Source organism: Hyperoodon ampullatus, assembly GCF_949752795.1.
Source record: "Hyperoodon ampullatus genome assembly, chromosome: 9".
NCBI lineage: Eukaryota > Metazoa > Chordata > Mammalia > Artiodactyla > Ziphiidae > Hyperoodon > Hyperoodon ampullatus.
In genome coordinates this window covers 35,766,833-35,779,783 of record NC_136922.1, presented here as the reverse complement: position 1 = coordinate 35,779,783, position 12,951 = coordinate 35,766,833, and the positions used below count along the sequence as shown (strand labels likewise).

Genomic DNA, 12,951 nt, shown 5'->3' with positions numbered 1-12,951 from the left:
ACATTAAGTAAACATAGTTATATTGCCTTCTGCAATAAATAGGTTTCGGAAAGAAAGATTATTTTAAAATGCATATTCAGGAGCTAGAAAGACCTGAGAAATTAAATTGACAAATCAAACTCAACTTAGAATATCAATTATTCAATCCACATTAATTGAGTGTGTACCAGGTGCTAGGCTCAGATACTGAAGAAAGAAAGAAAATATGTGTAAGCACCTGTTTTCTAGGAACTGACAGTCTAGTAGTCTTACTTTTCCAAAGAATGGCAAAACATGAAAAAACACAATCTCTTTAGGGTGGATGATCTGTGTCATATAAAGTAATGTTATGCTTAACATTTCTAAAAAAGCAGTTACATTAATTCTGCTCAAGTCTTTCTCTTATTAATTTTTTTCATTTTTTCATTGAGATGTAGTTGACATACAATATTGTAAGTTACTGGTGTACAACAGAGTGATTTACAATTTTTAAAGGTTATATTCCTTTTAAGTTATTGTAAAATATTGGTATATTCCCTGTGTTGTACAATATCTTTCTAGCTTTTTTTTTATACATAATAGTTTGTAACTCTTAATCCTCTACCTATATCTTGCCCCTCCCCCCTTCCCTCTCCCCACTGGTAACTAATAGCTTGTTCTCTATATCTGTGAGTCTGTTTCCTTTCTGTTACATTCACTAGTTTGTTTTATTTTATATATTCCACATATAAGTGATATCATACAGTATTTGTCTTTCTCTGACTTATTTCACTTAGTATAATACCCTCCAAGTCCATCCATGTTGTTGCAAATGGCAAAATTTCATTCTTTTTCATGGATGAGTAATATTCCATTGTGTGTGTGTGTGTGTGTGTGTGTGTGTGTGTGTGTGTGTATACCACATCTTCTATATCCATTCATCTGTTGACGGACACTTATGTTCCTTCCATATCTTGGCAACTGTAAATAACGCTGCTATGGACATCTCATTAATTTATCTTTTGAATCTCAGATGAAAAACTGTCTGAGGCATTGTGTTCATCTGCTAGTAACAGGGCCTTTAAAAATAGTGGCTTAAGTAAGATTGGGGTGAATTTTCCTCTTAATGTCAGAAACAGTTCTGAGAGACAACCCAGAAAGTGGGCAGCAACTCCACAGTGATGAGCAGCCTGGGCTTCTTTACTTTTGCCATCTTCACTATTGGCTTCTATGAAGAAGGTTACCTCAAGTATGAAGATTGCTGCTGCTGTTTGAGACATCACATCCATGTTCCAGGCAGGAAGAAGCAGGACAAGCATAAGACAAAAGGGGCCTTCCAGCTGAATCAGCCCTCTTTTTGAAGAACTTTGACAGAAGCCCCGTTAAGCAATTTCTGCCTCCTCATCCCAGTCATCAGAACTAGTCATATGACCATGTAAGTGAGGCTGGAAAGTGTGATGTTCCAGTTCTTCTCAATGCCATCTTCAGCAAAACTAGGATACTCTCAGTAAAGAACAGGCAGGCAAATAGCAATCTCTGCCTGCTACTCTAATTATTTATCACTCTCTGGGGTACATCATTTTAGTAGATGTTGCTGGCACCCCATCTGGAATCCTTTTATAGGCTGGCACACCATCCCCAGCTACTGTGAATTCTGGCTGTTAATGGCTCACAAATGCCACCTTCTCAGAATTGGCTTCCACCAAAGCAAACTACATGGCTCAAAGATATCTGGGACTTTAACCTACCCTGCCCCCCACCTTATGCCCTCCAGGCTGCCTGCAGCGAATGACTGACTGGTATGAGGGTATAAATGTTAGACCACCCTTGCCTCAAGGTGGGACAACTCCATGGTGTCAATTGGGTATGACTTCTGGGTTGGATCAGGCTGAGATCAGACTTGGACTGCACCAACATCTTTGCTGAGCACCTTGTCCTGACCTTCTCATCTCACTTCCCTTCTCAAAAATCACTTGCCAAGAATCTCTCTCAGGTTCTTCCTCTGAGGATCTAAGAAAATTATTTTTTCTTAGAATCCCCTCACCCTTTTTCCTGAGCCACTATATAAGAATTGAACATTATCATACCACCACCTTTTCTCCAAATACATCTTTAGACTATCAAACCTAATCACTGGAAATACTAACAGGGAGACAAGAAAGAAAGGAAGCCAAGGTGTTTTTCACTAAACATAAATGTAGGTCTATGTTTCTTCAAGTGCAAGTAGAGGCAAAATTATTTAGACAAAATGGTTTTCCCCATAAAGGTACTCATTTTCATTTACATGGGCTGAATGCTTATTTGCTACAAGTTCAAAAGAAATTAAGCAGTATGTTAGAGGTAGAGGAGAAAAATTTGCCAATCTAGGCTGGATGCCACTGATGGAGAATAGTATTTTCTGAATTATAGTTTAGTAACAAACTACAAATATTAAAGTGAAGTTTTTCAACTAATTCTATATGAGCACACTTGAAATATACATTTGTTGAATAAAAATCATTTTAGTAGTTGAAGTTTTGCCACATATAACAATTCAATTTTGTATTATTTATGTGAACTCCAAGGAAAAAACTAGAAGACAAAGGAGAAATACCAATAGTTGCATTATTTCCTTGCTCTCCCTGTTTTGAGATACTGCCTCAGGCACTAACTTCCTTGTAATAGATTTCTTTTTTTAAAAAAACAATATTAGTTATTATTATTAGTTCTTGTTACCTAGATAAAATATTTTTAACATCTTTATTGGAGTATAATTGTTTTACAATGGTGTGTTAGTTTCTGCTTTATAACAAAGTGAATCAGTTATACATATACATATGTCCCCATATCTCTTCTCTCTTGCGTCTCCCTCCCTCCCACCCTCCCTATCCCACCCCTCTAGGTGGTCACAAACCACCTAGCTGATCTCCCTGTGCTATGTGGCTGCTTCCCACTAGCTATCTATTTTACGTTTGGTAGTGTATATATGTCCATGCCACTCTCTCACTTTGTCACAGCTTACCCTTCCCCCTCCCCATATCCTCAAGTCCATTCTCTAGTAGGTCTGTGTCTTTATTCCCTCTTAACCCTAGGTTCTTCATGACCTTTTTTTTTTTTTCTTAGAGTCCATATATATGTGTTAGCATATGGTATTTATTTTTCTCTTTCTGACTTACTTCACTCTGTATGACAGACTCTAGGTCCATCCACCTCACTACAAATATCTCAATTTCGTTTCTTTTTATGGCTGAGTAATATTCCATTGTACATATGTGCCACATCTTCTTTATCCATTCATCCGATGATGGACACTTAGGTTGCTTCCATGTCCTGGCTATTGTAAATAGAGCTGCAATGAACATTTTGGTCCATGACTCTTTTTAAATTATGGTTTTCTCAGGGTATATGTCCAGTAGTGGGAGTGCTGGGTCGTATGGTAGTTCTATTTTTAGTTTTTTAAGGAACCTCCATACTGTTCTCCATAGTGGCTGTATCAGTTAACATTCCCACCAACAGTGCAAGAGGGTTCCCTTTTCTCCACACCCTCTCCAGAATTTATTGTTTCTAGATTTTTTGATGATGGCCATTCTGACTGGTGTGAGATGATATCTCATTGTAGTGTTGATTTGCATTTCTCTAATGATTAATGATGTTGAGCATTCTTTCATGTGTTTGTTGGCACTCTGTAAATCTTCTTTGGAGAAATGTCTATTTAGGTGTTCTGCCCATTTTTGGATTGGGTTGTTTGTTTTTTTGTTATTGAGCTGCATGAGCTGCTTGTAAATCTTGGAGATTAATCCTTTGTCAGTTGCTTCATTTGCAAATATTTTCTCCCATTCTGAGGGTTGTCTTTTGGTCTTGTTTATGGTTTCCTTTGCTGTGCAAAAGCTTTTAAGTTTCATTAGGTCCCATTTGTTTATTTTTGTTTTTATTTCCATTTCTCTAGGAGGTGGGTCAAAAAGGATCTTGCTGTGATTTAGGTCATAGAGTGTTCTGCCTATGTTTTCCTCTAAGAGTTTGATAGTGTCCGGCCTTACATTTAGGTCTTTAATCCATGTTGAGTTTATTTTTGTGTATGGTGTTAGGGAGTGTTCTAATTTCATACTTTTACATGTACCTGTCCAGTTTTCCCAGAACCACTTATTGAAGAGGCTGTCTTTTCTCCACTGTATATTCTTGCCTCCTTTATCAAAGATAAGGTTACCATATGTGTGTGGGTTTATCTCTGGGCAGGTGGACTTTGGGAGCAAGATATATTATTTTTTCCCCTTTCCCTCTTTTTGTGAGTGTGTATGTTTATGCTTCTGTGTGAGATTTTGTCTGTATAGCTTTGCTTTCACCATTTGTCCTAGGGTTCTGTCCATCTGTGTTTTTTTTTTTTTACTTTAAAAAAAAAACTTTTTTCTTAATAATTGTTTTTTATTTTAATAACTTTATTTTATCTTTATTTTATTTTATTTTATCCTCTTTCTTTCTTTCTTTCTATTTTTTCTCCCTTTTATTCTGAGCCGTGTGGATGAAAGGCTCTTGGTGCTCCAGCCAGGAGTCAGTGCTGTGCCTCTGAGGTGGGAGAGCCAACTTCAGGACACTGGTCCACAAGAGACCTCCCAGCTCCACGTAATATCAAATGGCGAAAATCTCCCAGAGATCTCCATCTCAACACCAACACCCAGCTTCACTCAACGACCAGCAAGCTACAGTGCTGGACACCCTATGCCAAACAACTAGCAAGACAGGAACACAACCCCACCCATTAGCAGAGAGGCTGCCTAAAATCATAATAAGGCCACAGACACCCCAAAACACACCACCAGATGTGATCCTGCCCACCAGAGAGACAAGATCCAGCCTCATCCACCAGAACACAGGCACTAGTCTCCTCCAGCAGGAAGCCTACACAACCCACTGAACCAACCTTGTAATACATTTCTAAGCTCTTCCAAGCTTCCCTACTCAGATCCATCTTTTCCAAAGAGCTTCCATGCTTCCACCTTTTCTCCCTTGCCCCTTTACTTAATCCCTATGAAATTTAACTGTGACTTTGGTTCTGTTTCCTGTGCCTGATTTTCAAAGAAGGAGACCTGAACCACCTCCTCCCTCCCTATATTTTTGTAGGGGCCTTTACAAAACAGTTCCTCAGTCAAAACTTGGAATAACTAGATAATTACAAGTGATTAAAACAGGAATCTATTTCTTTGTTTTAACTTTTATATCAAATGATAACACATTAAATGTCATGTTATGCAAGAACTTTCAGTAATCAGGTAATGTATTTTGAAGATATCTGTAACATTTACATGACTATGATATACACCTAGAACAAGGAAACCCTTAAGTTATATTCCAAACTTTATTCTACATGTGCTCAACTTGCCTGGTTTTGACTGTTACCAAAGTAGAATACATATCAGTGTTTATTCTGTTGTTTTTTTTAAAGGAAGCAGTTTTATATAATTATCCAAGTTTAATTTAATTTGTATAGTAAATGCAATTAGGAAGAGGATGCTGTCTGGAAAAAATCCATTTCTGCATTTTTTACAAATCATTCTGTCTAGGAGTAACAGGAGGATCTAGAATGATTGATTCTAAATACCACGGACGATAATCCTTATCAGTTTTCAGTTCATTCTTCCAGATAACTATGGACATCCTTTAAATTTTGTTGAAATTTTGTGGTGTAGACTTTAGACCAGAAAAACATTAGAAATGTTTCCTAGAAATTTCACTTGATCTGATCACGTGACTTATGGAAAGATCCCAAGCTAAACGTTGAAATTTCTACTGTCTTTAGGTTATTTTTTTCTTGGTCCATTTTCTTCTTCCTTTCACTTCTGCAGATTAAACATCCTCAAAATAATATTAATAAACATATCATATAAACAGGATCATTTTTCCTGTAGTTAAATAGACTCTGAGAAATGTCAGCCTTGGAACCTGGGAAGTGTTAACAGAACCAAAGTCTCTGTGTCCCTTGGTCATCATCCTTAGGTATATGAAGTTTGAGAACGGAGGTTGGCACTAGAACTTTTAAAAGAAAACAGAAAGCAAAATTCAGAGAGAACAGGGCTTCCCTGGTGGTGCAGTGGTTAAGAATCTGCCTTCCAATGCAGGGGACACGGGTTCGAGCCCTGGTCGGGGAAGTTCTCACATGCTGCGGAGCAACTAAGCCCGTGCACCACAACTACTGAGCCTGAGCTCTAGAGCCCACGTGACAAAACTACTGAGCCCGCATGCCACAACTACTGAAGCCCATGTGCTTAGAGCCCGTGCTCCACAACAAGAGAAACAGCTGCAATGAGAAGCCCGCGCACTGCAACGAAGAGTAGCCCCCACTCGACGCAGCTAAAGGAAGCTCACGCGCAGCAACGAAGACCCAACACAGCCGAAAATTAATTAATTAATTAATAATTTTAAAAAAAGATTCAGAGAGAACAGATGTTTGCTTATAAATTCATTATTTACTACATGTGCTATAGAAGTAGGAGCCTGACTTGAACTTGAACCAGGTTAACTTAAGACAGTCAGACAACCATTAGAAACAAAGACCAAAGTCATAGAATCTGCAGCTTCCCTTCTAGGAGACTGCAGTCTTAACTGCCAGAGCAAAAGTCCTACCTATTCAGTGAAAGGCTTGGTCAACTCTGATCTGAAATAGACTTAATTCCATCTTCAAGCTGGGTCAAGCTTAAAAGTTAGTAAAGGTCAAGTTAGGTCTGCAAATGTGCTTGACTTCTAGACCTAAACTGATTTGTTTTCTGAGAACAAAACTAAAAAGGTCACTCCTCTTCTGAATACTTTAGGAATAAGCAGGTTTTACAGTTTTGGAGGATAAGTCAGATGGAAGATTTTTAGGTTATGGAGTCTGCATAGTTGGTGACCACACTGTAGTAAAGAGAGCCCAAACATTAGTTATTTTTTTAGTCCTTGGAATTCTAGGCCAGTGAAGAAAATTCTAGGCCAGTGCAGTGCATCTAGATCAGGGAAGATGTTTTGGATGGTGTATTTTAAAAGTTGATGTAAAGCCAAGGACAAAGGATGAAGGGGACAGAAGAGAAGGATAATAGAACAATGAGATGTTAGGGAAGAATGCTTTTAGCTTAACTCATTGGTGTCTGGGGAAATACAGGGAAGAGTGCTCACTACCACCCCAGTTATTTCAGTTTTCAAAATACATTTTGGTCTAGAATTGCACATACTTCCCAATATCCCAATGCACCTCTCTGCTATGTTTACTCCTCTGTATTCCTCTCTCTCTCTTCACTGCCAACACCCATCCCATGCCACCTCCAGGTCAGAACCGTTTTAACCCTGTCTTCAAGAATGTTGGGGCAAGTTGAGAGAGAAGGAAAAGAGAAACCAATTAGATGAGGATAGCTAGAGATTTTGTAGACTCTATCCCCTTTCAAACTTCGATATGCATGTGTGATTGGGCACACACACAGTCTTCTTTCATGCCTATTACATTTTTTAGAAAGAGATGAACACAAATGAGAAGAAACAAAATGAGAGGGCAAAGAGACATACTAGATATCACTGCCTCTGGGGAGCCGTCCGCAAACATGCCCTCTTCTCTGACCCCTGCCCTTCCCTCTAAGTAGAGTGAGAAGATCCTCACCATATTCCCATAGTGCATTGGTGATATTTTGTTATGCTTATCACCCTGTATTTTATTGTTTGCTTATACAGTTTACGCCTCACCTGGACTGTGAACTACTTAAAGCCAGGATGTCTATGTTATTTACTGTGTGCGTGTGAGATGGGTAGAATGCTGTGATTTCCCATGTCCTTGGGACATTTCATTGTAAAGGATGGAGTATGGGAAGCATGTGATTGTTCCACTAAAACCTCATGATAAAATAATTTATGACTCTCTCTTTATTATATTTTATGTGTTTAAGTCTGTAATATGAGCTTCTTTTTAATGATCTAAGTAGATAGTGGCTAGAAGGATAAAGGTAAATAGTATCCAGGCACAACTATGTTATTAACACATAACAGACAAGTGTGGGTAGCTATGGAAAAGTGAATTGGTCATAATCTTAAAGTGGTCCAGTCAGAGAAATTAAATGAGGTTAACTAAAACAACCCATTCATTTTAACCACTTTATTTCTAAAATACTGAATCATTGCCATTTTGTCTGGTTCTGATATCCTTCATGCCGAAATAATCAATATTAATGCAGGCAGAATTACCAAGTGAACTACTGTGTATGTCCATCAAGAATGTTTCTCAGAAACTTCATTCACTGTGACTCAACATGGATTTACATGTTGAGATTGAGGTTTGTATATGATTATTTTTACAGAAAAATTCTAGATCCAAAAACACCTCATTGGTTCAGATAATATGAACTACAGGGAAACCTGAGCACACTAAAAAATTTGGAGGATCCTCTGCCATTGCAACAGAATTTCAAACCAAACCCCAAAACCTAATTAAAGTCATATTTTTATCACCTTCTTTTCCCTAATTTTATAAAACCAGATGATAGCCATCCAGAAAATACGGTACATATTAATTGCAGTGATCAGGTTAACAATTCCCAAAGAAATTATATATTTTTTGATGTCATGTACTTAAAACTATGGGTCAGCTTATTTCAGTTTTCAAGATACATTTTGGTCTAGAATTGCACATACTTCCCAATATCAGAGTAAACTGTAATGCCTCATTTTATCCTCCATTACAGAAGACAATAGATGTGCATCTTCGAATGCAGTGTCCTGCACCAAGTGCCTTGCGCTGGGTCCGGAATGTGGATGGTGTGCTCAAGAGGTGTGCCTTTTTCTTTCTTTCCTTTTTTGCCCTTTTCTCTTTTCCTTAAAATTGACCTTCTTTCTAGCATGATTTCACTGATTTAATATTCTGTGCCTTGAAGATGCATCAGGAAAAAGAAAGATACTGCTGAGCATCAGGAAAATTTTCTTTGGTTTCATGCTTGGAAACAGCATATCTGGCTGAATATAAGTATAACCTTTCTATTAGGAAAATTATGGTAATTGTGAAATGAAGTGCAAACCATTTTATGTTTTCCATCTGTTCTATAGAGAGAACTGGCAAACACGGATAGTAACTTTTGATAGGTCAGTAGGCTTTGTGTGAAATTCTTGCTGCAGCTTGGGGCATTAGGTTATATATCCAAGTTGGATCGTTGTCTTGTGCTTGCTTATTAAAGAAAAGCAAGTTAATTTATTGTTCCATCTCATTTGTTTTTATTTGAAATACTTGGAGATAAGTGATTTGCTCCATTTCATAACACTGTACATCAGTTCACTGGCTACTTATGCAAAATGGGATGCTTTTCTTTGACATGTGACTCAATTCATGCAATATTGTGTACATTAAATTCTGTTACATGGAGAATAACCAGAAAATGTTTATTCTTCAAAATTTGTGTTTTTATAGTCAAATAAAGAGAAACATATCCCAATAACAAACTTTTTTGTAAAACGATTATGTGTTCCTTCCTTCTTGGCTCTAAACTTGTATTGAGTTTTTTCTTTTGTTGGTAATCTTCAATCAAAACTACCTTATATAATAAGTTTCAATGAGGAAGCCAACTGCTAATTTGGGTTTTTTTTTATGAGATTGCCTAGGTAACTTTACAATTATTTATGTAGTTCCTGAGAAGTGAAACAAACAGAGCTTTAATGGCCTTTTGCTTGACATGAAGAGAAATCTCTAGCTTTTGCAGCCTCTGATTTAGATGGAAAAACTGTATCTACCGTTATCTTTCCAGTCTCTTCTGTTATTACTTGTCCTTTTATACATCCCCCAAGAGGAAACAGAAATATGAAAAGTAGCAAAGGATGATGGACATTACTTTCTTCTATGCAACAAGTCAGGAAAAAGGCAGGGGAGGGGATCATGAAACAGTAGCCATGTCTTCTGAAAGTAAGCAGCCCTCCTACTGACAGCCCAAAGGCTTCCTGGATGTACTCTGGGCTTTATCGGTCAGAAAATCAGATGTCACTCAAAACTAGGCAGTGCTTTGCCAGAACCCATGGAGCCAGGCAATGTCATAGAGAGGACAATTCCACAGTTTCCAGGACCAACCTCATTCCCTCCTATGATCCAAATGACCAGACAGAATTCACTCTTTTCTCTGAGCCTCCCTTTCCTCATCTCTATAACCTTGAGTTTGAAGTTTACTTCCAGTTTTTCCTTGTCAGGTATGTTTTACATTTGTTGATATGTTGATATTTCCTGACCCCCACCCAACACTCCGTTTTAGATCTCTACTGCATGACCGAGGAAGATCATTAGAGTTGTGAAGATTGTGCCAACTTAACTTCAGCTCCTGAGAACTTTAGTGACTATAGTTTAGAGGGATTTTCAAAAGATGGTTCAGAAACCCAGTTACCAGCTAAATGCAACATGCCAGCCATATAGAATGTCAGTTTCCAGAGAGCACCCTTCTCCATCTCACACCTCTACTGGCATGAAAAGTCTGGAGAGTCACAGTTATGGGAGTAGCAATGTCAGTCCTGCCACGGAGGAGGGATTTTGTGTATTCAGAGGAATGGGTGGTCAACTGGAAGGAGGTAAGCCAAGGAGGAAACGTAGGGTGGCTTCCAGAGGTGTCTGCTGTTGGTCCAATCCTCAGAAGGGGATCTCAGAAAACATCCAGAAATGACTTGGCTGTTCATATCCCAAAATCTTCTTCTATGTGGTGCAGGGTAGTCTAATTTATGTGTTGACAAAGCAGGCTCTGAAATGAGATCAACTTGGATTCAAATCCCAGTGCCATCAATTTCCAACTATGTAAACTTGGCCATGTTAACCTACCCACTCTGAGCCTCAGTTTTCCCTGGCTCTAAAATGGAAATAATAACTGTAACTATGACACACTGTTGTGAAGTTTAAATGAAACTGTATGTGGAAGGCATTTAGTACACAGGCATTGCTTAAGTTACTATAAGAACTATGGTGAGACTCTAGAGCAATTCATTCAGACTTAGGAAGCTAAGAAAATTGCCTGTGATAAGAATACAATGTCAGGGGAAGCAACCCATGTTAGGACTCAGTCACTGGCCATATCATTAACAGAAGGAGCTGTCCACTCCCTACATGCTGACCTGACACCACTGAAAGGAAAAATGCAATGGTTAATTTTGAAAGATTGCCCACCATTTAGTCACATATGCAACTGATGGTTTTATTTCTCAGCCAGCAAGAGTAGAGGGACAAGAAAGAAAGAGGCATTTTTTTCTCTGTTCATGATTAGAAAAGATAAACATGAACAACTTAAGCCTGGTTTGTGTAATTCTCAAAGCTGGTCAAAAGTAAAAGTTCACTAGAAAATTTACACAGAGTATAATCAATTTGTCTGCATTCTTGTGTAGCATGTCAATCTACCATTCTATATATTTTGACTTCTCTTTTTCTCCATGCTACATAAAAGGAACTGAAAATATTTAGGATAGACAAAATTGTATCAATATTACCTAGTTCAATGCCTCATATTCCTTTTGACATATGTGAAAGACTTGACATAACATATGTGAAAAAAAAAGACCACTTAACATATGTGAAAGTTTTGAAGACTTCTCTTCCTCTTCTGCCTGATATGTCAGATACAGGTTGTGATTACATAGCCAGAAGTTTACAGGGCAGCCTTGGAGCATAATTAAACTGAAATACAATACAAAGGGCATCCACTGTCAAAAAGGAAGATGATAGAATTCTTTCATTTCTGTGCAGATTGCCATGCTTGGAGGTTAGAAAGACTCAGAAACGAGTAGGAGAAAAACCTCTTCCTATTTATATCTCCAGACTACATTAAACGGATGAAAGTAACAACTGATGAGAAGCCAACCAGGGCAACTTTGTAACCTGGGCTTTTCATTCTCAAATAGGTTTTAGACAGCTGGAGTATAAGTTTGTTTGAGTAATTCTTGTAGAAAAAGTAAAATATAAGAATTAGAAGACATTAAAATGACACAAAACACCAGAAGTTAAAAGGGTGTGGTTTCAAATTCTTTTCTTTTATACAGAGTGGAAAGTAGGCCACAGTGGGTAGGGGCAGCATTCCATTCTTTATTTTGATGCCACGATCTTTTCTTCCCTTTTCAAACCTAACTGTCAAATTGGCAATGTTTTTCTAACTTAGTTTTTACAGTAGAGTAAAAACAGCCATGCTGATTCAGACACTGCAAAACAAATTATGGCCTATTTCAGCAAAATGATTTGACATTTAAAGGTCAAATGGCATAGCTTGATGTATAGTTGCAGTGAATTAACCACCCTCCCCTCTTTTTCATTCTGTATATACAAATCACAAAATTTCCGGCTGAAAAGAAAAATCAGAGTTATTTGTACTTTATTTCCTTTCCTGATTTGAAGGCTTGCAGTTTTTACTTAAATTAATTAAATTAAAACGCATGTGGCCCTTGGTCTGTGGCCTTCATGGGAGGCATGAATGAGCATACATGTATCAAGCCTTACGCACCCTCAGTATTCCCCAGGCTCTGGGACAGCTGAGATTCCCCATCCAGCCCCTTATATCTAGGAGTATATGCCACCTTTCTCTGAGGAGCTCCAAGTTGTTTAAAAACTAAATCTCACATTCAGAACCTCTAAGTTTTAACAACAGATAGGATAAACTTGGAAATGAGAAATTAAGGCTTTAAACATTTTAAACTTCAGGCTAAAATCTAGGTGCATGGTCAATAGCAAGGCAAATCGAATTCTTCTATTCCCATGAAGTCATTCACCAATGACACCTGGAGATCTTGACTGAAAAGAACATATTCTCTTTTGTCTTTTTTTAAAACAAATTTATTTATTTATTTTTGGCTGCATTGGGTCTTTGTTGCTGTGTGTGGGCTTTTCTCTAGTTGTGGCGAGCAGGGGCTACTCTTCGTTGCAGTGCGCTGCCTTCTCACTGCAGTGGCTTCTCTTGCAGAGCACGGGCTCTAGGCAGCGGACTTCAGTAGTTGTGGCACGTGGGCTCAGTAGTTGTGGCACGTGGGCTCAGTAGTTGTGGCTCACAGGGTCTAGAGCGCAGGCTC

At 38.2% G+C, this 12,951-nt stretch overlaps 1 protein-coding gene across 1 annotated transcript in view; it reads left to right on the top strand.

Annotated features, from left to right (window-relative positions):
* The window catches only part of ITGB8 (integrin subunit beta 8), a gene marked incomplete at both ends in the record, with an annotated part of 90,779 nt that overhangs the window by 27,195 nt on the left and 50,633 nt on the right, over nt 1-12,951 (top strand). Inside the window, 1 exon segment of the mRNA XM_079711733.1 lies at nt 8,628-8,713. Coding sequence (XP_079567859.1) covers nt 8,628-8,713 — 86 coding nt within the window.